This window comes from Phacochoerus africanus, chromosome X (assembly GCF_016906955.1).
Source record: "Phacochoerus africanus isolate WHEZ1 chromosome X, ROS_Pafr_v1, whole genome shotgun sequence".
In the NCBI taxonomy this organism is placed as follows: Eukaryota; Metazoa; Chordata; class Mammalia; order Artiodactyla; family Suidae; genus Phacochoerus; species Phacochoerus africanus.
The window spans coordinates 129,733,633-129,760,224 of NC_062560.1; the positions used below are offsets into that span (position 1 = coordinate 129,733,633).

Here is a 26,592-nt window from a genome sequence, read left to right on the forward strand (position 1 = left end):
CATGGCTCGGATCCCATGTGGCTGTGGCGTAGGCCGGCGGCTACAGCTGTGATTTGACCCCTACCTTGGAACCTCCATATGCCGCAGGTGTGGCCCTAAAAAAACAAACAAACAAAAAGTATTAAAAAAATTGTAGGTTCTGTAGCCCAGGGAACCCCTCTTGGTTTGGGCACATTTGGATGCTTGGATGCTTGGTTGAAGTTGAAGGTGAACAACATTCAGTGCCAGTTAATTGCCAAACACAAAAAGACATACAGAGAATGTAATATTTTCTGGTGAGTTTGAAAAGAATTGATTACTCACTCTTATTCCAAAAATCTGTATTAGGAAATGACTATGTTGGGTGCAACGAAACACCGTGTTAGGTGCTGCGCTCCTGACCCTGCTGGTCACATCCCACTGCATCAAAGGGCAAAAGCGGCTCTGCAGGGAGCTTGGGAGACAAAGACTCGTGCTTATGTTTCGTCATGTAGAAAGTTCTCAGTGACCATGAGCAACACTCAAATAGTTCCTTTTCCTCTTTCTTTCTTTCTTTCTTTTTTTTTTTTTTGTCTTTTTGTCTTGTTGTTGTTGTTGTTGTTGCTATTTCTTGGGCCGCTCCCGCGGCATCTTTTCCTCTTTCTTTCTCTGAGGGGAGTACATTATAGAAAATTGATTGATTGGAAATTTAGGGAAGTGAGGATGAGATAATGAATGAATGAAGGTCCCAGGGAAGACAGAAGGTAAAGGGAGTCCTTCGGTACAAAGGGAGGACAATTGATCTGCGTCCTTAGCTCTCCAGGGCCATGAACATGTTCTTTGCTTGTCATAAATCAATGCCGACCCCAGTTAGAGTGTAACTTTTAAGGCTAATTTAGGCAAAACTTCCAAAAAGGTAACTGTTCCGATGAAGACCCCTGCTGACATACTCTAGGTGTACCTAACAGCAGAGAGCAAAGTCGTATGTCAAAATGTGGTTACTTTTATTCGGACTGCTAAATGGTATTCCTTAACAATCTGAACCTGATTATCCACCCTTCGACCTCAGAGGACAACACATCTCATGGAGGATCCCCTCAAGATTCCTAGACAGTACAAGTAAAATGCAGAAACATGCTGAGAACATCTTGTGGAGCACCGGATGGGTCAGTAAGTACCGCATCAACTAGTAAGTGTGGACTAGGAACTTCCTGAAAGCACCAGATTAGGCTCTCTTCTCTGTCAGAATCCTGACTTGGATTTGTGACTCCTATCCTGACACTAATGAATTGGTTTCTCTCGTGCACATCCTAGCCTGGACTGTCTTTGAGCATATTCTATAGCAGTCAGTGTGGTTCCTGCGCGGCTTCACTTTTGATGAAAGCCAAGGGAACATAAACCTCACTCCTGTCTCTCTGTTTGCCTTCTCTCGCTCCACATATACAGTAAAGCCATTTTAAGAAATAAAAGAAACAAGAAGTTCCCTTGTGGCACAGCGGCTTAAGGGTCTGGCACGGTCACTGCAGCAGCTCTGGTTATTGCTATGGCGTGGGTTTGATCTGTGGCGCTGGGACTCCTTCACACCATGGGTGCCGCCAAAAAAACCCCATAAACTCTCCAACCCCAGCCCAAACCAATGTATTACACCTAACCCAGTCAAATCTTGGCAATTAACATGTACAATATTTTAAGATAGGAAAAAATAAGAAACAAAGATCAGCAGAAATGGAGGAAAATAGACTGCATCCTAAATTTCGTGTTTCTTTGGAGGCACATTATTTATTGTGATGAATTTCCTGAACAATCTTATGTACTAACCCTCTGCACTCTCCTTGTGCTTTGTGTGTGTGCATCTATGAATGATCACATGTAACCTCAGGAATCTCTAAAAACTTTCTGCAGTTCTCCCTCACAGAGTTACTAAATGGAAGGGTTTGTTTCACGGGAGCTGTAGAGACTGCTTAGTTTTACTCCTCAAGAGATGACTTAGACAGATGTAACCCCTCTCACCAGATAAAACATGGTTGGTATTCAGTTCCCACTTTATCACTGAGCTCATGCTATCAAGCAATTCTGATGATGCCTGTAGTTCTAGGAGACCATACAGAAAAGTTTATGAGTTAAACTCTTTACTTTGTGTGTCCATGTAAAGGACTGTCCCAAGGTATCCTCCAGCCCTTGGCTCTGTGGGTTAAAAACAATTTTTCAATAACAACATTACGATGATATTACCTTTTTCACTCTAGTCCTTTCAGGACTGTAAAAGGACTTTTTCAGAGGCCACAGGACATGTGATGCTGTCATCTCTCCAATAGCTGAGGGATATGTGCTTTTGTACTCTTCAATCTTAAGCATTTTAACTTTAACATCTATTGTGATTGCATCTGCTATTATTGATACAATTAGGATCAACAGATATAGCCCACATCCAAGCACTCTTTAGGGGTCCTCAGTAACTTTTAAAAGTGTTTAGGTATCCTAAGATTAAAAAATATGCAAATCTCAGCTCTATCAAGACTTTGTTATTCCTAGAATTCATTTCTTCGTAACTGATCCAGTTGAAACAAATTTTGATGTAGTGACTATTATTGTTTCTTTATCAATGTGATTATATTTCTGAAATACATTGACCAGAGTTACATCAAAAGGTCTAAAAACTAAATGAGTCCGCGCTATAACTTGGGGAAGAAGGGTACCACACTAGGTGGCTGACATCAGTTGTCTCAGAGGCCTTTCTATAAAGTTTTCCCTACTAGAGAAAGGGGAGGTTTTGGCTTTGTGTAACAAGGTAAGGAGATAGTCTGAAGTAGGTACTGACACAATATTATCCTGCTGATGGGAAATTCTGGTAGCCAGGGTGTCAGGTGTGCGCACCATCCCAATGTTGTCAACTTTAAGCCTGAAGCCCCAAGAGACGAGCCGTGTTCAATACATCATCCCTTGTTAAGTAGCAGCCGCAGAGCTGGCGGTAGCCAGTGAAGGATTCTCTGCCATGTAGGACACGCCAGTTGTCTATAAATAGGACCTGTAAATGGGAAAAAAGAAGAAAAATGCTCAGAACAAGGGCAGAACAAAGGAACCCTAAATCAGAAGAGATCATTTAAAAGAAAAGCTTTAGGTTGTTCTCTGGTTCCATTCAATGAGGTATTTTTCTTCTGAGATTAAACAAACATTTGGAAACTAGGATGTGCAGAGCCCTGTAGAGGCTAAATGGACATAACAAAGGCAACGCCGATAACAGGCCCTGCATTTGAGGAGCTTATATTTCTTGAGTAACTATTCTCTTATGAAAGCAAACCAGGTCATTGGGGTTTTTTTTTTCTTTCTCTTTAATTCTTTACATATATATTCCCAAAGAGTTAAACTATTTCATTATATTTTATGCTAAGCTAGCAAAATAATTTATCCAGAGGAAATATCAAGAGGAAGAAGAAGAGGAAGAAGAAGAGGAGGAGGAAGAAGAGGAGGAAGAAGAGGAGGAAGAAGAGGAGGAAGAAGAGGAGGAAGAGGAGGAAGAGGAAGAAGAGGAAGGGGAGGAAGAGGAAGAGGAAAAGAAGAAGATGAAGAAGGGGGAGAAGAAGGGAGAAGGAGAGAGAAGGAGAATCATAAAGCTAGAAAGACTCTTAGGGACTACTGAGTTCAAAGCCCTCATCATAAAAATAGAGTCACTGAGTCACTGATGGGTAGATACTGGGTGGAACCTGCTTCTGGATCATTCAGCGAGTGCATGGTAGGACCAGGGCCAACACCCAGGATTCTTTTTCTTTTGCAACATTTTGAGTATGTATTAAATAAGTACTCATTCTTCACTGCTTCAATATAATAAGTTTACTTGACATCTTTAGAGTTTGGCACCCACCCTGCCAGGCTTTAGTTTGACCCAAAACTCGTTCTCAGGTCTCCTCAACTCAGTTGTTAGAGTACGGTGTGCTGTATACCAACGATGGACAATATCGTAAGGCACGGTATTGATGACAGCCCGGTCATAGTTGTTGTACCTAAGATGAAAACACGAGAAAGCTCTCCTCAAACACATGTTACAGACATCTGTTGCTTATTGAACAATTTTATATAAGACTTTCCCTATATTTATTACTTGTCCCAGAGATGAGATAACAATAATGTCAGTGTCCTCTCAGGAGTATAGATTAATTTAGAGAAGTGCTCCATCGCCTGTTCACCATATTTTGTTTTGGAAAATGTCCTTTGGGGGTAGGGGGTAGAAGAAAGTTCTAGTGGTTTCTACCATCTTACAATATGACATCTTATCTAAAGTACATTCCCTTGGCCAAATTTCATAGAAACATTGAGGAAAGATCTGAGCTTTCTCCTCACCAAGCTGAGGTTGGCAAGTTTGTACTAACAAAGCTTTCTTTTTAACAGAATGACTTACACCTTCTCAGGTGTTTCCCTTTGTAGCTAGTGGACAGTTTATCCAGGGATCTCCACTCATTCATTCATTCATTCAAATCTAACATGTACATAAGCATGTGCTATGTGTTCAGTGGTACATCAGGCATTAAAGATAAAATGGATATGATCCCAGAGTTTGGGGAGTTTACATTCTATTGAGGAAGATAGATGATGTATAGTAATGAATATATAACTAGTTACAGATGCTATGAAGAAGAAAATAGTGTTACATGATTTAAAAAAGTGACTAGGAAGTCTATTTCAGATGGAATGTTGAGTGAAGTACTTTTTTTTTTTTTTTTAAGAAGTAGCATTTGAGTTGGCGCTTGTAATGATAAGAAACTAGCAATGTGACAAACTGAGGGAAGAGTGTCTCAGGCAGAGAGAACAGTAAGTACAAAGTCTTAGAGCAGAAAGGAGTTTTATGTTTGCAGAAAAGCAAGAAGGTCATGTGGATGGAGCTGAGTAAGCAGGGGAATAATGGCAAGAAATGAAGTGGAGGAGGTAGCCATGGGCCAGCCCATGCAAAGGGGCTGGCCTTGGTAAGGACTTTCATTTCATTCTGAGTCAATGGGAAGTCAGTGAAAAGCCTTTGCTAGGCTATTAGATTTCTTTTTTACCTAAGACAATTTATTTTTTTAACTGAAGAACAGTATATATACAGAAAAGCATATAAATCATAATCTTGATGAATGTTTATGATGTAAACACATCCATATCACTAGCATAAATAGATCATTATCTGAACCCCAGAACATTCCCTGCCACCCTTTCAATACTGTCCCTCACCTCACTCATGACTTCTGTCACCAAAATTAGTTTTGCTCCTTTATAACACTTTATATAAATAGAATACTACGTTATGTGTTCTTTTGTGTCTGGCTTCTTTCGTTTAATATTTTATTCAGGAGATTCATCATTGTTGTGCTGTGTAGCGCTAATTCATTCATTCTTCATGATGAATAGAATATTATTCATCCATTCTACTGTAGATGGACATTTGAGTAGTATTGTCACTGCAGTGGCTTGGGTTGCTACTGTGGTGTGGGTTTGATCCCTATTCTGGGAATCTCCTTTTGCCATGGGTGTGGCCAAAAAATATACATTAAAATCAATATGCAAAAATCAGTTTCATTTCCATACCCTAACAACAAGCTATCAGAAAAAGAAATTTAAAATATAATCCCACTTACAATTGTATCAAAGAGAATAAAATACCTAGGAATAAATTTAATCAAGGAGGTGAAAAATCTGTACACTGAAACCTAAAAGACATTGATGAAATAAACTGAAGATGACAAATAAATGGAAAGATATTCCATGCTTTTAGGTTGGAAGAATTAATATTGTTAACATGTTCATAATACCCAAAGCCATCTACTGATTCAATGCAATCCCTAACAGAATTCCAATGGCATTTTCCAAAAATAGAAAAAAGCAATTAAAAATTTGTACGGAAGTACAAAAGACCAAGAATAGCAAAAATCATCTTGAGAAAGAAGAACAAAGCTGGAGGCATCAAACTTTCTGATTTCAAGCTATATTAAAGAATGATCATATCAAAACAGTATGCTACTGGTATAAAACCAAACACATAGACCAAGGGAACAGAACTGAGAGTTCAGAAATAAGCCCATGCATATGTGGTCAACTAATATTTGACAAGGGAACCAAGACTTCTCAATGGGGAAAGAATAGTTTCTTTAATAAATGATGTTAACAAAACTGGACAGCCGCAAGCTCAGTGTGGAAGGGGAAGGGGGAATTTTATGAAGGTGGTCAAAAGGTACAAACTTCCAGTTATAAGATAAATAAGTACTAGGTATGTAATATACAACATGATAAATATACTCAACAGTGTTGTATGTTACACATTAAAGTTGTTAAGAGTTCTCATAACAAGGAAACATTTTTTCTATTTCTTTAATTTTATATCTATTGATATGATGGATGTTCATTAACTTATTGTGGTAATCATTTCATGATGTATTTACGTCAAATTATTATGCTGTACACCTTAAACTTATGCAGTGCTATATGTCAATTATATTTCAATAAAACTGGAAGGAAAAAAGAAGACAAATGATACAATTTAAACATAAACACAATATTTGACTAAAGAAAATATACAAATGGCCTAAAAGCCAAATGGATGAACAAATGAAAAGATGTTCAACATCATTAAATATATAATTGACACGCTAAAAAAAAAGTTGTTAAATCTAAGCAGTAATAATTCTGAACATACATTTATGCCACGAAAACAAAATGAAAGGCACCTATGTAAGGTGATGAATATGTTAATTAGCTTGATTATAGCGATCATTTCATGATGTATATGGACATCAAAGTTGTAGGAGTTCCCTGGTGGCTCAGTGGGTTAAGGATCTGGCATTGTCACTGTAGTGGTGCAGGTTTGATCCCTGGCCCAGGAACTTCCACAAGCCATGGGAGTGGCCCAAAAACAAAACAAAACAAACAAACAAACAAACAAAACCCAACAACAAAAAGCCCATCGAATTGTATAGCTTAAATCCATGCAATTTTTATTTAATTACACTTCAACAAACCTGAAAAAAATCATTAAGGGATGACTGCTTTTGTTTTTAATTCTCAAAACTTAGAAAAGATAGAAAACAACAGCAAACACTGGAGTCCCTGTTGTGGCTCAGTGGTAATGAAACAGACTAGTATCCATGAAGACTCAGGTTCGATTCCTGGCCTTGCTTAGCAGGTTAAGGCTCCATGAGCTGTGGTGTAGGTTGCAGACACGGTTTGGATCTGGGGTTGCTGTGGCTGTGGGTGTGGGATAGGCTGGTGACTACAGCTCTGACTGGACCCCTAGCCTGGGAACTTTCATGTGCCAAGGGTGTGGCCCTAAAAAGACCAAAAAAAAAAAAAAACCCGAAAAACAAAAAAACCCCAAAACAGCAAATACTGCAATAAATACACATGTACACTACTCAGATTTAACAAATGTTAATATTTAGTCACTTTCATATTGTTTAAATAAAATGGAGCACTAAAGATGAAGTTTTTACTTTCCCTATGCAGAGGCAACCATTATAATGAATTTGTTGTATATCTTTCCAGTACATGCTTTAAAAATTTTTTCTAGATAAATTCATAATTTATTAATAAATAATACATGGTATCAATTGTACTTTAAAATTTTATATACATGCTATTATACTGTATATAATAATGAGCATTATGTTTTTGAAATCTCTTCATGTTGATGCATATAAATCATATGCACATATATATGTAAATAAATACATATATTTCATATAAAATAAGATGCTCAACATCACTAATCATCAGGGAAATGCAAATCAAAACCACAATGAAATACGACTCCACACCCACGAGGATGGCTATAATAAAAAAGACAGCTAATTAGTGCTGGTGAACATGTGCAGAAACTGAAGGCCTCATATATTATTGGCAGGAAAACAGTTCTGCAGTTCCTCAAAGGGAAAAACATGAAGCAGCCATTACTTTCCTAGAAATCTACCCAAGAGAAATGAAAACACATGTCTACGCAAAGACTTGTATGCAGACGTCCAGAGCAACATTATTTGGAATAGCCCCAAATCAGAAATAATCCAAATGTTCATTATTGTTGAATGCATAAACAAAATGTGATATATGTCATACACACACACACACACACACAAGAATACTATTCAGCAATCAAAAGGATACATATTACAACATGGATGAAATGTGAAACATTATGCTAAGTGAGTGAAAGAAAGCTGACACAAAAGACTACTACGTATTGTATGATTCCATTTACATAAAATGTCCAGAAGAGGCAAACCCATACCGACAGAAAGTAGGTCAGTGATTGCCAGGGGCTGGGAAATAGGGAGTCACTGCTTAGTAGGCAGAAGGGAGCTTTTTGGGGACGACAGAAATGTCCAAAAACTGGATTGTGATGATGGTTATATGACTTTGTAAATATATTAATAATCAGTTATGTACCTAAAACATTAATTTTATGGTATACGAATAAAAACTTTGGAGTTCCCATTGTTGCTCAGTGGGTTAAGAATCTGAATAGTACCCATGAGGATGTGGGTTCGATCCCTGGCCTCGCTCAGTGGGTTAAAAACCCAGCGTTGCCATGAGCTGTGGTGTAGGTCGCAGGTGATGCTCAGATCGGTGTTGCTGTGGGTATGGCGTAGGCCTGCAGCTGCAGCTCCGATTTGATCCCTAGCCTGGGAACCTCCATATGCCACAGGTGTGACCTTAAAAAAGTAAAAAACAAAACAAAACAAAACTTGCACCTGTTAAAAGTAAAAACAAAAACAAAACAAAACTCTTAAAATGTTTTAAAGCTTTAAAAATGTTAATGCACTAAATATCTCAATTAAAAGAGATTGTCAGGCTGGATAAAAAAGGCAGGACTGAAGTATATGTATGGTATTTATTTAAATACAAAAACACAGATAAGTTAGAGAAAAGAGGATAGATTGCCTTTGGAATGGATAGGCAATGAGATCCTGCTGTGTAGCACTGGGAACTGCGTCTAGTCACTTATGCTGGAGCATGGTCATGGGAGAAAATAGAATGTATACTTGTATGTGTAACTGGGCCACCATGCTGTACAGCAGAAAATTGATAGAACACTGTAAACCAGTTATAATGAAAAAAAAAAATAAAAAGAAAAAAAAAGAAAAAAGAGGATAGAAAATTAAACAGCAAGCAGAGGGTAAGCATAAGAAGGCTGAGTGGCTGTATTAATTTCAGATAAAACAGACTTCAAAACAAAGTTAAAGAAGGCCATTTTATGAGGCTAAATGGACATTTCATCAAAAGACATAAAAATCATAAATGACTATGTGCTTAATAACAAATATTCAGAAAACATGAAGCAAGAACTGATGGGATTAAGGGGAGAAAGAGACAAAATCACAATATTATTTGGGTATTTTAATGTTGTTTTCTCAGCAGTTGACAGAATAATGAGTCAAAAAAATGAGAGAGGACACAGAATATAAAATAACATGGTTAAAGAAAGAGAACATAAGTGAAATTAGAAGGTATTTTGTACTTAATTATCATGAAAATAAAACATCAATATTTGTGGGATGCAGCTAAAAAGGGTTAGAGGTACAAATATGGCTTTAAATTATTATATTAACAAAGACTAAATCAATAATATCAATGATCTAAAGTTCCACCTTGGGGAACTAGAAAAATGAGAATAAATTAAAAGTATGTAAAAATAGGGGAATAACGAAGATGAGAACATACAAACGATAGGGAGAATTAACGAAGGACCAAGAAAACGGATAAACTCTTAGCAGACTGAACAAAAAAACAGAGAGCAAAAATTACCAATACCAAGAATCATTACGAAAATAAGATAATATGATGAATGACTTTGTGACTGCAAATTTGACAAGTTAGATAAAATGTGCAAATTTCTTGAAAGAATCATTAAAAAGCAAACAGAAAAGTCTTACTAGATCTATATGTATATAGGAAAAATTAAATTTAATATCCAAAACCTTAACATAACATAAACTCCATTCCCAGACAAAAAACATGGTTTTCCTAGAAAATTCTAAAAAACATTTAAGGTGGAAATAGCACTAACATTACACAAACTCTTTGGTAAACCAGAGTTTTACAAAGTTAGAAAATAACAAAACATGACAAACTCATTACAAAAAGAAACTTGTGGACCAATATCCCTCTTGAACCTTGATGCAAAATTTCTCAACATATTATTAGGCTGAAACCAGCTATGTGTACGTGTCAGTTACCAGCTTATTGTGTCTCCATTCTGAGTGCATCCTTACATACATGTTCTTGATATAAGAATTCCTTTAAGCATTTCTCCTCTATAGCGAGCACAATATTAAGCTTTCTCAGTAGCTGGCGTTGGAGGAACGAAGGAGGAAGAGGTTCTCTTGCCATTTTTGGCCCTGGCCAGGGCTCGGCTCTATAGGTGTGAGGGCATCAGGTGGCACAGCCCTTGGGGCCCAGGATATGGTCCCTATGACACCTTGCAGCCTTGGTCCGGTGACAGCCTTTCCACACCCCTCTAGACACAGTAAACCAGAGCCCCTATATGACCTGCACGAAGCCTCCCATGTTCTGCCGGACCACACCCTGAAAGGAAGTCTGAGTGCCAGTGAAAGCAGGAAGACTTAAGAGCACCTAGACTGCATGCTTGCATGGTGCCCAGACTTCCTTTGCACACTCACATCACCAGTTGCTGATTGCATGCTTCTCTGCCTGCACTCCGGAAGGGTGGCCTACTGTTTGTCCAACACCTCTACACCAGCTCCTGCCTGGCTAAACCAGAAAACTTCTCTGATATCAGGTGGCTGAACTTTCTAGGTCTGAACCCTTTCTATGTTTATTCTTCCTTGAATACTCTGTCTCAGCCATAGGGTACTATAATGAATTTCTTTATATCTTATAGTCACTCTTTTATCATAGTTCCTAATACTTTGTTTTTGTTTTTCCATAGTTACTAACACTTTATATTAAACTTTCCTGGTTTAACTTACCATAGAGTATCTCTCTCTCAACTGGATCCACACTATGGGATCCATGCACAGGCAGACACAAACATTTACATATACATATTATGTGTGTGTGTACAGTAATAAATTATGATCAGGTATAATTTATCCTAGGAGTGCAAGGTTGGTTTAACATTTGAAAATAAATTAATGTAATTTACCATATTAATAGAAGAAAGAAGAAAAATAATATGATTATTTCAATTGATAAATGGGGATAACACATTTATCAAGATGCAATACTCATTCATGATATATAAAAAAACAACCTCTCAGCAAACTTGGAGGGGAAATTCCTTAATCTGATAAAAGACATTACCAAACCCTTACAGCTAATGTCATACATGGTGGAATACTGAACGCTTTCACCCTAAGGATGTCTGCTCTTGCCACTCTTATTTAACATAGCAGTGGAGTGCTAGCCAATGCAGTAAGAAAAACAAATGAGCATATAGATTGGAAATGAAAAAATAAAACTGTCCCTCTAACATGACTGTCTATGTAGATAATCCCAAGAACCCTAAGAAACAAAACCCAAAACTTCTTAGGACTAATGAATGACTATAGCAAGGCTATAAAATAAAATACCCATTAAAAGAGAAATAAATTGTTTTGATACACACACAATTGGAAAATATCAAAATTTTATTTTATAATACTATCAACACATAAAATACTTAGAAATAAACAAAATATATACAAGATATCTATGTTCAATACTATAAAGCACTGCTGAGAGAAATTAAAGAAGACCAAGTAAATAGGAAGCTAGATCAGGTTTGTTTGGAACACTCAAAACTGCTGGTTTGTCAATGCTCACCAAAATGACCTATAGATTCAAAGAACCTCAGTCATAATACTAACAGGCTTCTTCCTAAAAATTGACAAGCTGATTCTAAAATTTATATGAAAATATAAAGAATCTAGAACTAAGGTTGGCCAAGAAAGGTCTGTGGGCCAAATCTAGCCTATGGCTTGTTTTTGTAAATGATGTTTTATTGGAATGCAGCTATGCCCGTTCATTTACACATGGTCTACGGCTGCCGTTGTGCTTCCATACAGTACTGAGTAGCTGCAATAGAGACCATATAGCCCACAAGGCCTAAAATATTTTCTATCTGGCCCTTTACAGAAAAGTGTATAGACCCTGACCTAAAGCATCCAAAATAATCTTTAAAAAGAACAAATTTGACAGACACATTACCTGACTTCAAGAATTACCATAAGCATGCAGTAGCCAAGACTAAGTGGAACTGTCATAAAGATCCACACATAGATAATAGAACCAAAAGGAGCATCCAGAAACAAACTCACATTTCTATGGTCATCTGATTTTTGACAGAATTGCAAAGGCAATCCAATGGGGGAAAGGGAGGTCTTTTCAACAAATGGTGCTGTAACACCTGAATATCCATATGTATAAGACATGAACTTCTACCTTTACCTCACATGTGAAAAGTTAATTTGAGATAGATCATTGACTTGAAGGCAAAAGATAAAAACCATAACACCTTTAGAAAACATAAGAGAATATCATAATGTCAAAGATTTCTTATGCAGGTCACAGAAACAGTGATCATTAAAGAAAAAATTGACCAGCTCCACTCCATTAAAGAAAAGACTTTGCTTATCCAACAACACTGTTAAAAAATAAATAGGTAAGCCATAGGCTGGAAGATAACATTCCTAAAACATATATCAGGTAAGAACTGGTGACCAGAGTATATAAAGAACTCCCAAAACTCAATGCTGAAAAGACAACCCAATGAAAACATGGGCAAAAGATCTCACTTGTTACTTAACAAAAGGAGATACAGGAATGGCCAATATGTACACGGAAAGATGCTCAACATCATCTGCCACCGCAAAACGCAAATTAGAGCCAAGGAGATAATGGCTAAAATTAATAAGACTGACAACATCGAGTATTAGCAAGGATGTGGAGTTGCTACAACTTTCATACATTGTTGATGGCTGTGTCAAATGGGAAATTATTTTAGTAAAAGTCCTGGCAGTTGCTAATAAAACTAAACAGTCACCTACTCTATGACCCAGCAGTTCCACTCTTAGATGTTTACCTGAGTGAAATGAAGACACATATCTACAAAGATACTTTTACCTGAACATTCATGTCAGCTTTATTCATAATAACCCCAGACAGGAAATAGCTCAGGTGTTTATTTATAAAAGAATGCGTTTATTCCATGACATGAATTTCTAGAACAGGCGAAACTAATCTATGGTGGTAAAAAAATCAAAACAGGGGTATCCTCTTGGTGTGTGTGTGCAGGGCTGGACTGAGAAGGGTATCAAGGTACTTTCTATAGTGATAATATTCCGTATCTTGATAGGGGTTTGGGTTGCACAGGTGTATGCACTTGTCAAAACTCAGCAAGTGTATATTCAATGTTTTAAACATCACTGTATATATATTTTATCTCAAAATTAAAAACCTATAAACAAATATTGAACTCTGCTTTAAGGTTTTAAATACAGAAGTATATTAGGATGACACATAGCTGCAATGTACTTTGAAATGTATCAAAAATAAGATTAACTGATTGATACATAAGCAGTGGGATAGAAAGATGGATACATAGGTAATAAAACAATTATAGTAATATTTTAATGGTAGAATCGAGGTGGTAGGTCTATGGGTCTTCCTTGTAAATGCGTTCGACTTTTCTGCTTTTAAAAATGTTCATAATAAAATGTTGGGGAAAATATTGAGCACCTATTCATTGTTTTAGATAACTGAGATCCTATTTTTGTCTTCACAGCTCGGTGAGAAGGAGCAGGCTTGAAATGAGTGGAGATGATGAGTAGTTTTGAATATGATGTGCTTTACGATCCCACAAGATTCTAGGTGACAATATCTAGTAAGTAGGCTGTTGGATCTGTGCAGGTCAGGAGATGTGCATAAATCTGGGCTACCGTCAAATGTTGTGGCCATCATGCCTTTGGGTACCCTGGCTGTTTGGTCACTGAGCACAATTTAATAACTTTTTTATTTTAAAAGTGTTTTCATTATAAAATGCTATCTGAAATATCTGCACCCCCCCAATCCAGTATACCTTGCCTGTTGATCTGTTTACTATTCCATGGGAATTATAATAAGAATAGAAGTTATACTAATAAAAAGGTATATAACAGCAATATTAAAATGTGGCAGCTATAAGGGTCTCAGAAATTTTCATTACATTAGGAGACTCACATTTGGCAAACATATGACACTGGGGGATAGTTCTTTGGTACTCACCTGATCAAATAGAGCTCTTTATTCCACGGGTAGATATTTAAGACTGGCCCAACCCCAATCATGTGGTTGTGACATTCTCCAACATTTTCAATATATTCATGCTTCAGCGGCACTTGGCTGAGGAGTTCAAATTCCTCAGGTGCCTTTTGAAGTACCTGTTCTGCTGCATAGAATCCATCTACCAGCAGTGTCCTGCCACCTGTTCCTTCATGCTTAAGACAATGAAACACCTGAATGCTAAAGAGGGGAAAAAATTAAATTCTTCTGTTCAGTAGAGAAAAGAGAATATATTAAAATTTTAGAAAAAATATATAAAATGATTACTGATTCCACTTGTGTCATTTTCTTTTCATGAGGAAATAAATCTCATTTCCCAATTGTTTTCCCTTCTTAGCGAGCTGTACTTTGTGCTTTGAATACTAATGCCACTACAGGTTACCTCTAAACATATTTAACACGTATTAAAGTCTGTATGTATCAGACCCTGGGTATAGAGGTGTGGGTAATATATGTTCTGTTTTAAAGAAGCCCAAGAATAGATGAAGCAAGGAAGAACCAATAAAATATGATAGGCACTATAATAAAGCTGTATGCAAGATACAGTGGGGCCATAAACAGAGGAAAATATTCTAGTGGGTGTTGTATAAAGCAATGTTTTTGGAAGTGGATAAAAATGGTTTTGCTTAGTCTTAAAGAATGAGCAAGAGTTGGGCTGGAATGAGATTGAGGCGAGGAGTGGGCATTCCAGGCAGTAAAAAAGTATGACCAAAAACATTAATGTAAAACAGTAGGCTTATATTCAAGGAAGACAGGGAGAAGTTCCTGCTGGCATAGCACAAAGGATCACAGAAGGATTTTCAGCTGGGACGGGAGATTAACTGATGGGAAGCAAGATGACAAAAAACACGGAAAATACCTTGGATGAATGAAATAGAGAAAAATCCCAAAGGCTTAAGCTTAGAGAAGGGTGTTACGGAAAAGAGGAGACACCTAAAAGATACAAGAGTTGATAACTGATTAGATGTGGAAGACGAAGAATAGGCAAAAATCTAGAATGACTGCAGGTTTTTCACTTGGGCAACTTGACACATAATAATGCCATCTGCTGAGAGGGTGCAGGTGGATGCATAACTGGATGATTAGAAGGGGTATGAGGGGTTGAGGAAGAGGTTCAATTCAGGGATGTCTTGAAATAGTGGAGTTATATATGACAGAAAATATTAACAGGGAAAGGCAACTGGACTGGAAAACTAAAGTAAAATTTGCAAATTAACAAAGTGAAAATAAAATTAACTTAGAAAAAAGAGCAAAAATTAGGAAAAGTTAACAACAAAGTAAAATAAATAATAAAGATAGAAGGGATATGGCAAACTACAGCAGCCCACTGTCCATATGTGACCCTCAGTTTTGTATGGTGCACAGCTAAGAAGGTTTTTACAGGGTTGACAGGTTGAGAGTGGAGGGGAGTCAAAAGAATAATACACCATGACATGTAAAAATTATTTGAAATTCCATTTTCAGAGTCCAAAAATAAAGTCTTGTAGGCATGCACATGAATGCACGTGTGCATGTGCGCAAGCACACACAGACACACAAAGATAGAAGGGATAAAATCAAGGATAACCTAGGGTAAATGCAATTAAAAGAAAGAAAGGTCAGTTTTGGCCATGTTGAGGTTTACAACATGTACAAAAGAAAATAAGCCAGCACAAGAGACTGAGGGAAAATGGCTATAGATATAAAGGAAAGCTAAAGGAGAAGGGATACTGAAGAAGAAATGGTGGTTAATGACCCCATGGGTCAGATAAGATGAAGACTGAAAGTTACACACTGGGTATAGTAGTAAGTTACTTCCTGGTGAGTTTGGAAAGAGTAGTTTTCATTGGGAGGGGTGAATAAACTAGCTGACTATAGGTCTGAAGAGCGAATGAGAAAGGAGAATGAAAAGATAATGTAGATAATTATTTTAGTAAGCTTAGCTGTGAAAGGGAGGAGTAAGGTGGGGCTGATAGAGGGAGATAGAGTCAAAGGAAGTATACAGATTTAAGGAGTTCTCTAGTGGCCTAATGGGTTAAGGATCTGGGGTTGTCACTGCTGTGGCTAGGGTCAGTGCTGTGGTGTGGGTTCAATCCCTGGCCCAGGACTTTCCACATGCTACAGGTGCAGCAAAAAAAAAAAAAAAAAAAAAAAAAAAAGTACAGATTTAAGATATAAGAAGCTGATAGAAAGGAGTCAATATATAAATATATACGGAAGGCTGAAGATAAAGGAGAGAGAAATCCCCAAGGAGGTTGGAAAGGATGGGATCTGAAGCAAAGTTAGCTTTTAAAAGGATAAGGCATATAATGATGGTGATGATGTAACAAACAATGGCTAAAATGATAATAATAATAGCTAGTATTTATTGAACACTTAGTATGTGTCAGGAAGTATGCCAAGTGATTTCAATACATCATGTAACTTAAGCCCTAAGCAACACTAATGGATAGGTTTTATTACTACTCCCATCATACAGATGAAGAAACTGAGGCACACATACACTCTCTGCCCAAATCACAAAGCTAATATATGTTCCAACTGGCATGCAAATCCAGGTCTGACTGATGCCATAGCCGGAACCCTTAACCGCTGTCACTATACTGCTAAATGAACTGGTTCCTTGCCATTGATTAGAAGGGGTTAAATTAAAGGCACAGACAACTGTTTATCTCTGGTAGTGATCCGAGAGAAAAGATCTGGTCAATGTTTGAACTTCAACCCCTGTCTAACTCCTTCTTATCCCATTTCCTCACATTCTTCCTTCTGCGTCTGTAGAATGAGGATGCAGGGCTGTTGGTCTTTCCATATATTGATAACTTTGAGTAGAATACCTAAAAGCAGCTGTATTCTTCTTCCTCTGAACCAAATATTCTTAAGTTTCAAACCCTTAAAGGAAATCAGTATAACCACAGTTGACTGCATATCACCACCGTCTCATACTGTCTTTATAAATTCACATATATACTCACTTTACTCATATCTTTGTGCCTCAGGCTCATCATCTATGTGCTGAAGCAAGATCAGTAACAACAAAATAACCAGAGGGGTACCTCTAAGAAGTGGCAAATGGTAGGAAAGTTAAGTGTGATATCTATCATGTCAAGTAATAACCATTTCTTTTTTGTGGTGAGAACAATTAAGATCTACTCTCTGTTAGCTACTGGTGGTAACCACATTGCGATATATAACCGTATCAAATCAACACATGGTATATACCTTATATTGACACATGTTATATGTCAGTTACAGCTCAATAAAGCTGGAAAAAAGCACGGTATACATCATCTTTGGCTCAATGACTTCAGAGTCCACGTAAGAAGGTTCTTTTTCATTCATTCCTCTTCTCAAACATCTTGTAAATTGGGTTCAAATTCCTCTTACTACTACACCCAAAGCAGCTGTGTTTGGAAGATGGACCCCTTTGCAAAATAATAACTAAATATAAAAAAGCTGTAAAAATCCACAAGCTAATGATTTACCAATACTTTTTTGGTAAACTATTTGTAAATACTTTGAGAAAAATGTAAATTAAACAAAATTAAGATCCTTTTATGTAGTAAGGTACATTTTCAATCATTTGAAAAAATTTTATTCCTGTAAGTCTAAAGAAGACTGAGTAGTAGTATCCTACGATATTTGCCTTTTGGGACAAACTGGGAGGACAAGACTGGCACATACACACTACTGCTCAATGATCTGTAACACCTTTTATGGGAAGACAGTGTGGATATATGTAAATGGATAGCTGATTCACTTTGCTGTAAACCTGAAGCTAATACAACAATTACAAATCAATCTACTCCAGTAAAATTAAAAATAAGTAAGTAAATAAAGAAGACTGAGCTAGGGTGTGGAAAAATGATCATGTTTTTAAGGAGAAGAGAAAGAAACACTCACACAAATCATCATCAGCAGATATGATCTTGATTAAAAAGAAAACAGAAAATGATTAAGAAATGATTCAAGACCATCACATGTAACGATCCCCCTTTAGAAAATTCTAGTCCACCTACCCACAGGGCTCTTGAAAATAGGTAGTGTCAGTGTGCCGATCCAGAGCTAGCTTGGTGTATGCAGTGTCGCCCCTGGAGAAGTCTGAAGTGAAATACCACATTCTCCCATAGATCGTTTCTCTGTCAAACGAAATATAGGAAGACTTTTTCGCTATTTGAAATTTTCATTCTTGTCATTCAAAAATCTTTCCAATACTTTCTTTGATTATTCACAAATAACAACAGATTTTTTGGCTCCAGATTTTCATCTATAAGGTAAAGATGACAGGTGAACACATCACCAGTCTTAACAATTCCACCACTGATTTATGTTCTAGGAAGCTGGGGTGGGGGGTATATGGTGGAAGCATAATACAGTATGAAAACTTAGGGAATCATCCCATTCTGTGTATGTATGGAGGAATAAGAAAAAGAGAAAAGGATATTTTATGTTAGCAAGTATTTGGTGGGACTTGCTGTAACACTGTTATTGTATTGCTCCTCAAGGCATACATACATCATGGATTTTGATTTTATAGTTATTTTCCTAGTAGGCTCAGCTATGACTAAAGGTCACTTTAATTCTTTAGTTTTCAGAGTTCATCTTAGCCTCTGAACCCTCAAAATCCAAACAGGAAATGTTTTTCCTCTTGAACTGAAGTCTTTAAAGCCCTCTCAATTTATTGCTTACCAGCACAGTTTTCTTACCTGAAAGCTCTCAAACTGTGTTTCAAATTGAGTGGTTCACAAATGTTGATTATGTTCTATTAGGATAGAATGAACAACCCAGCATACTGTCTGCTACACAATGAGCTATATCTGGCTCTTGTGAAGTAAAAGGAAAGTAATAATTATAACAAAAAGTCGGTTTATATCACATTTAATAGTGTAGAAGAGAAATCTGTATACTACCTAGAAATGCAGTGGGAAGAACACTGCATTTAGGATCAGGAAACCTGAGCTATCTGAATCCCAGTTCTACTACTTACTAGCAGAGCAATGGGCAACGCACTTAATGCATCTGAGCCTCAAGTGCCTCCTCAGTAGAACAGGAGATAAGAAACACACTCATCAGGATTACTACAATGACCAATGAAAATAATGGTGTGACTATACTAGTTAAATGCTATCTAAGTATTATTAACAACCAGTCTCTGAATTAGCCTTAGGCATCATAGAAAGTTAAGACAATGATCTTTAGACATCATCTCATTCAATCCTTTTATTGATCAGAGGAGAAAACAGAGGCTATGGGGCATGGGGGGTTGAGGGTAGCAGTGTGCATGTAGTGGGGTTGTCTATGTTCACCCAGCGGCTTGATGGTAGAACTCAAACTATTATGTCGTGCTCTTTACTCATAGTTAGTGCTCTTTCTAGTGTACAATGATAACTAACTCTTTTTCAAATTTATTTTTTATTGTTATTTCCCCCAACATACTTTTTCGTCCCCCACTGTACAGCATGGGGACCCAGTTACACATAACGTGTATACATATTTTTTTCTCCCATTGTTGTGCTGCGTTGTAAGTATCTAGATCTAGGTCTCAGTGCTGCACAGCAGGAGCTCGTTGTTAGTCCATTCCAAAAGCAATAGTTTGCCTCCCTTAACCCCAAGCTCCCAATCCCTCCCACTCCCTCCTCTTCCCCCTCTCCCTGGGGAACCGCAAATCTATTCTTCCAGATAACTAACTCAACTTTGAGCATCACTGGGCTGGAAAAACATACCAATGACTTTGAGGTCTTCAACATATTTAACATATAAATGTCTTTAAAGATTGGAAATCTGCACTTCAAATAAAGCCCCCTATAAATGGGAATGTCCCCTTATTTAGGCCACAAAACATTCTGGCAAAACAAGGGTGACTAGACCTGTCACATTATTTTATTGATGTACAGGCTGTGGACATTTATATTACTGCAGATATCAGGAAACAAATGACTTACCTGATCAAACTGATCCTTTCTGCCAGCTTCTCTGTGTGTTCTTGAGTAGGAGGGACATTTTCTACAAAAGCAATTCCATAGAGCAGAAAGTTTTGCAGAAAGTTCTTCAGTCCCTCCTTGGTTTCTAAGAAGCTCTGGAAATCTACAGATGGAACTTGGGCTTTCTGGTAGATTTCAGCATTCCATAAAATTCTAGGCTGGATAACCTTTTGTTTCTGCCCTTCATAGCTGTTTTTCACCAGCCAATCCAAATCATATCTAGTCACATGACCATCTGGCCCTTTTAAAGGAAAAATAAAAGGGATTAAAGAATAATAATTATAAATGCTGCCAATAATTTACTGGTTAAGAATGTTATTTTCAGCAACCAATTACCCAGTACTGTACTGTTTATGAAACCAAATTCACAAGGCCGCGTTCTAACCACTGTATGATCACGGCTATGAAACCAAATTCAAATGAGTTGTGGAATGTTCCTGACACAGACATGTTTGTGAGTTGAGTAGTATAAATTAAGAAGTGAATGAATGAACAAATAAATCTTCTCAGCAGATAAATAAGTTTATGAAACTACAGCTACATAGTAAAGGGCCTCTGACACATTCATCGAGTCATCAAAGAATGATAATCTAAAAATTCTAGGTGACTTTTAGCTTACCGCCTTTTCTCTTCCCTTGCCCCCATCACTACCTCTCATCTATAAACTTTTTGAGCTAAAGTGATCAAGAGCTAGTAATAAAGAGCTAGTAATCTTTACTAATGGAGAAAAAGTCAGTGACTCACTCAAGACCACACAATTAACAAGAACCACAGTTGGCAGTTCAATACTATACTGTGATGCCTCCCTCTTCTAAATGAATTAGGGCAATTTGGTCTAATGATAGGACATCAATATGACATGATAAAGCGACTTCAAAAGTGACTTTGCCTACTGCTAAAAAAAGAAACCACCCCCAAAATGCCTTAGAAAATCTTCAGGATAAGCAAGAAGAGTGAAAGTTATGATGGCATCTTCCCTCTTCTTTTTACTTCTTTCTACCTCTCTGTTTCTGTCTGTTTTCTCTTTTTTTCAACTTCCCACACCTTGCTAATAAAAGTATCATAAACAATTTGGAAAGTATAAAAGACTATGAGGAAATTAAAATATCACCTCTACTTATTCGACCACCCAGATGAAACCACTATTCACAGCTTGGCATCATTCCTTCCAGTTTTTTTTTTTTCCATGCATTCTTTTATTTTATATCACATACAAAATATATATAAAAGTTCATATCCTACCTTTGTCACACATCATTTTAACAATCATTGTATCATCTAAAAATTAAGTTTTCAAAAAAATTAATCTTAAAAATTTTCAGAAAATGGACTACCAAGATTTATCCAACCAGTCTGTTCTCCTGAGGCATGTGGTTTCATTTAATACTGATCATCCTTGTATATTTTTTGGATAATTTTCTTAAATTGAAGCACAGAAGTGGAATTGTTAAATCCAAAGATAGAAACTTTTAAAAGTCTTGGTACACATAAACAAATGACTTTCTAGAAAGTCTACCAATTTTCATTCCCTTCAACAATATATGTGTGCCCATCAAAATTTAGTATTTTTATTTTTTAAATATATTTTTTCTAATTTGGTAACGTTTCTCTTGTTATAACGAATTCAATTTATTCACTTACTAATAAGGCTAATAAGAACATCTGTTAGACATCCATATTTTTAAATGCATTTTTGTAGCACATACTGTCTATGGCTGCTTTTAGCCCACGAATGAAGAACTACATAGTTGTGAGAGAGACGGTACAGTCAGGAAAGCCTAAGACTCTTTACTATGTGGCCCTTTACGGAATGGTTTCTGACTTGTGCTTTAATGATTTGTCTGTTCCTTTCTTTCTGACATTTTCCTGTTGGAATACTGGTGCTTTTCTTACAAACTGGCCATAGCACCTTATGTATTAATGGGTTTTAGTCTCTGTCATACATTTACGAATATCTTGCCAAGTCAGTATTTTAAAATAAACCTTTCTATGGTATGTTTTCTTTTTATTGTACAGAAATTAGTAGACAAATGTATTGATTGTAAGTATTTTTTCTAGAGTTCCCATTGTGGTGCAGCAGAAACGAATCCGACTGGGAACCATGCGGTTGCGGGTTCGATCCCTGCCCTTGCTCAGTGGGTTATGGATCCGGCGTTGTTGTTAGCCGTGGTGTAGGTCGCAAACGCGGCTCGGATCCCATGTTGCTGTGGCTGTGGTGTAGGCTGGCAGCTGCAGCTCCGATTCAACCCCTAGCCTGGGAACCTCCATATGCCATGGGTGTGGCCCTAAAAAAATAAAAAATAAATATTTTTTCTTACGATGCTTTTTAAAACTCTTTATTTTGAAATATATATTCACAGGAAGTTGCAAAAAAATACACAAAGAAGTCCCACTCTCCCCGCCCTGAGCCTTATCCAACGTCAACATCTTGTACAACCAGAGCACAATATCAAAACCAAGAAAGTAGCATCGATACAATCCATAGTCCTTATTCAGATTTCACCAGTTATATACGTACTCTTGGGTGTGTGCTCTGTGCAATGTTATTACATGTGTGGCTTTGTGTAACCACTACTATAGGCAAAGTACTCAACTGTACCATCACCACAAGACTAATTCATGTTACCTCTTTTTTTTTTTTTTTTCTCTTTTTTGGCTGTCCTGTGGCATATGGAGTTCCCGGGCCGGGATCAGATTTGAGCCACAGTTGCGACCTATTCCACAGTTGCAGCAATGTAAAATCCTTTAACCCACTGTGCCAGGCCAGGGATTGGACCTGTGACCTGGTGCTGCAGAGACACTGCTGATCCCATTGCACCACCGCGGGAACTCCCATGATGTCTCTTTAAAGCCATACTACTCCTTCCCTCATCCCTAACTCCCAGCAACTGCCGATCTGTTCATCATCCCTATAATTATGTTATTTCATGAATGCTACATAAATGGAATCATGGAGATTTGCTTTTTTCTTTCAGTATAATTCCTTTGAGGTTTTTTAAAGGTATGATGTGTGTCAGTATTTCATTCTTTTTTTTATTGATGAGTAGTGTTTCATTATATGGATGATTGATTTAACCACTGGAGGACATGAGGGTAGTTTACAGTTCTTGGTTGTTAAAAATAAGGCTGTTGGATTCGAAAGATGTGGTATATATACACAATGGAATACTACTCAGCCATAAAAAAGAATGACATAATGCCATTTGCAGCAACATGGATGGAGCTAGAGAACCTCATACTGAGTGAAATGAGCCAGAAAGACAAAGACAAATACCATATGATATCACTTATAACTGGAATCTAACATCCAGCACAAATGCACATCTCCTCAGAAAAGAAAATCATGGACTTGGAGAAGAGACTTGTGGCTGCCTGATGGGAGGGGGAGGGAGTGGGAGGGATCGGGAGCTTGGGCTTATCAGACACAACTTAGAATAGATTTACAAGGAGATCCTGCTGAATAGCATTGAGAACTTTGTCTAGATACTCATGTTGCAACAGAAGAAAGGCTGGGGGAAAAATGTAATTGTAATGTATACATGTAAGGATAACCTGACCCCCTTGCTGTACAGTGGGAAAAAAATAATAATAATAATAAAAAAAAAGAATAGCAACCAAAAAAAAAAATAAGGCTGTTGTGAACAGTATTGTACAGGTTTTGTGTGAGTGTAAGTTTTCATTTCTTTGGAATAAATGCTTAGCGATTCAATTGCTGTGTTGTATGGTACTTACATGTTTAGTTTTTTAACAAACTGACAAACAACTGTTTTCCAGAGTAGCTGTACCATTTTATATTTCCACCAGCAGTATACAGCTGATAGAATTTCTCCAAATCTTTTCTAGCACTTCGTGTTGTCACTATTTTTTAAAGTATAGTTAATTTACAATGTCGTGCCAATTTCTGCTGTACAGCAAAGAAACCCAGTCATACATATATATACATTCTTTTTTATTTTAGTCATTGTGCTAGGTAATGTAGTGTAATTTCATTGTGGAAACTTTCATTTCTCTAGTGGCTTATAATTCTGAACATCTTTGCATGTGTTTATTTGCCATTTGTATGTCCTATTCAGTGAAATACCTTTGTGTATCTTTTATCCATTTTCTAAATGGATTGTTTGTTTTTCTTATATTGACTTTTGAAAGTTATTTAGTTCTAGTTCCAGGACCTAGTTCTGGGTCCTGAAGATGTTCTCCTATGATCTTTTCTAGAAGTTTTATAGCTTTATGTTTACATTTAAATCCATCATCTATTTTGAGTTAATTTTTGCATAAAGTGTGAGGTTCTTTTTTACTTTTGTCTATGGGTGTCTAATTATTCCAGCATCATCAGTTAAAATGATTATCTTCCTTCACTGAATGGCTTTTGCACTTTTGCCAAAGATCAGTTGACTACATTTGTGTGGTTCTATTTCTGTGTTCCCTTTTCTGTTCTATTGATCTATATCCCTCCACCAAAACCATACCATCTGGATTATGCAGCCTTAAACTCGGGAAGTGATTCTTTCCACTTCATTCCTCTTTTTTGACATGTTTTGGTTATTTTAGGGCATGTTCTTTTCCACTTAAGTTTTAGAATACTCTTATTTATGTACACAAAAACATTTTGCTGAGATTTTCATAGAAATTGCATCAAAACTATTGATCACTTTGGAATAGAACTGACATCTTTACTATGTTGAGCCTTCTTTTATGTCTTTCATCAGCATTTTATAATTTTCATCATACAGATCCTATAATACTTTATTAGATTTATACCTAAACAAATTTCTTTGAATCAATTGTAGATAGGCATTTTTTTTTTCAGTTTCTGCATGTTCATTTTAAGTATATAGAAATGTAATTTACTTTTGTGTGTGGATCTTGTAGCCTATAACCTTACTGAACTCATTTATTAGTTCCTGGAGCCTTATTGTACATTATCTGAGGCAGTCTATGTAGATAATCATATATCTGCAAATAAAGATAGTTTTATTTCTTCTTTTCTAATATGTATGCATTTTATTTCTTTTTCTTGCCTTACTGTAAACTAGAACTTCCAGGACTCTGTTAAATAAGAGTGGTGAGAGTGGACATCTTTGCCATGCCCCCATCTCAGAGGGAAAGTGTTTAGTCTCACCATTATGTATGATGTTAGTTGAAAAGGCACTCAATACTGCTAATCATCAGGGAAATGAAAATCTAAACCATAGTGAGATATCATCTCACACATGTCAGAATGGCCATCACCAGAAAGACAAAGAATAAGAAGTGCTGGTGAGGATGTGGAACCGTCATGCACTGTTGGTGGGAATGTAAATTGGTATAGCTACTATTAAAATAGTACAGCGGTTCCTCAAAAAAAAAAAAAAAAAGAAAAAAGAAAAAAAAAGAAAAAAAAAGAAAACTAAAACCAAAAACGGAACTACCATGTGATCTACCAATTCCACTTCTGGGTATTTGTCCAAAGGAAATGCGATCACTATCTCAAAAAGGTACATGCACCCATATGTTCATTGCAGCACTATTCACAGTAGCCAAGACATGGAAACAACTTAAGTGCCCATCAACAGATGAATGGATTAACAAGATGTGATATATATAATGAAATATTACTCAGCTATAAAAATGAAGGCATTCCTAAAATTTGCAACAACATGGATGGACATTGAGGGAATTACGCGAAGTGAAGCAAAGTCAGGACAGAGAAACACAAACACTGTCATTTATATGTAGAATCTAAAAAAACAAAAACCAAACTTGGGAACTCCCTTGTGGTGCAGCAGGTTAAAGATCTGGCTTTGTCACTGCAGTGGCTCAGGTAGCTGCTGTGGCATGGGTTCGATGCCGTGGGTGTGGCAATATATCCCCATATATCCTCCCCCCCCCCAAAAAAAACCCCCAAATTTATATAAACAGAAATTAGATTGGTGGTTGCCAGGGGCTAAGGTTTGGAAGAAATAGCAGATGTTGGTCGAGGGCACAGACTTCCAGTTATAAGACAAATAAGCTCTGGGGATCCAATGGTGACTACAGTTCACAGTACTATATTGTATACTTGAAAGCTGCTAAGATTGTAGATCTTATATACTCTCACTACATACACAAAGACAATAACTATGTGAGGTGATGAGTGCATTAAATAAGCTTACTGTGGTAATCATTTCACAATATACATAAATATCAGATCATCACCTTGTACACCTTAAACTTATACAATATCATATGTCAAATACATCTCAAAAAACCTGGAGAAATGTTTTTCAGGTTTGTTAAAGAACGGTGCTAGGTGTAGATTACAACAATTTTATTTAAGAAGAGAAGTGTAAGTTTCAAAAAAAAAATGCTTCCCAAGAAAGAAAAAGGGCGAAGTAACTAAAAGAATACCCTATTTTGGAACGGGGCAAGCCATTTCTCGCAA

General features: G+C 36.9%; 1 protein-coding gene across 2 annotated transcripts in view; it reads right to left on the reverse strand.

Annotated features, from left to right (window-relative positions):
* Positions 1-945: 945 nt before the first annotated feature.
* The window catches only part of TMLHE (trimethyllysine hydroxylase, epsilon), a 72,840-nt gene continuing 47,193 nt past the window's right edge, over positions 946-26,592 (reverse strand). Inside the window, exons 4-8 of one of the 2 annotated variants that reach the window (XM_047764726.1) lie at positions 20,154-20,433; positions 18,231-18,350; positions 14,179-14,415; positions 3,818-3,956; positions 946-2,983 (exon numbers count right to left, since the gene is read on the reverse strand). In XM_047764726.1, coding sequence (XP_047620682.1) covers positions 2,852-2,983; positions 3,818-3,956; positions 14,179-14,415; positions 18,231-18,350; positions 20,154-20,433 — 908 coding nt within the window. In that variant the 3' untranslated portion in view covers positions 946-2,851. The remainder of the gene's footprint in view (positions 2,984-3,817; positions 3,957-14,178; positions 14,416-18,230; positions 18,351-20,153; positions 20,434-26,592) is intronic. The other variant, XM_047764727.1, reaches the window with a different exon arrangement.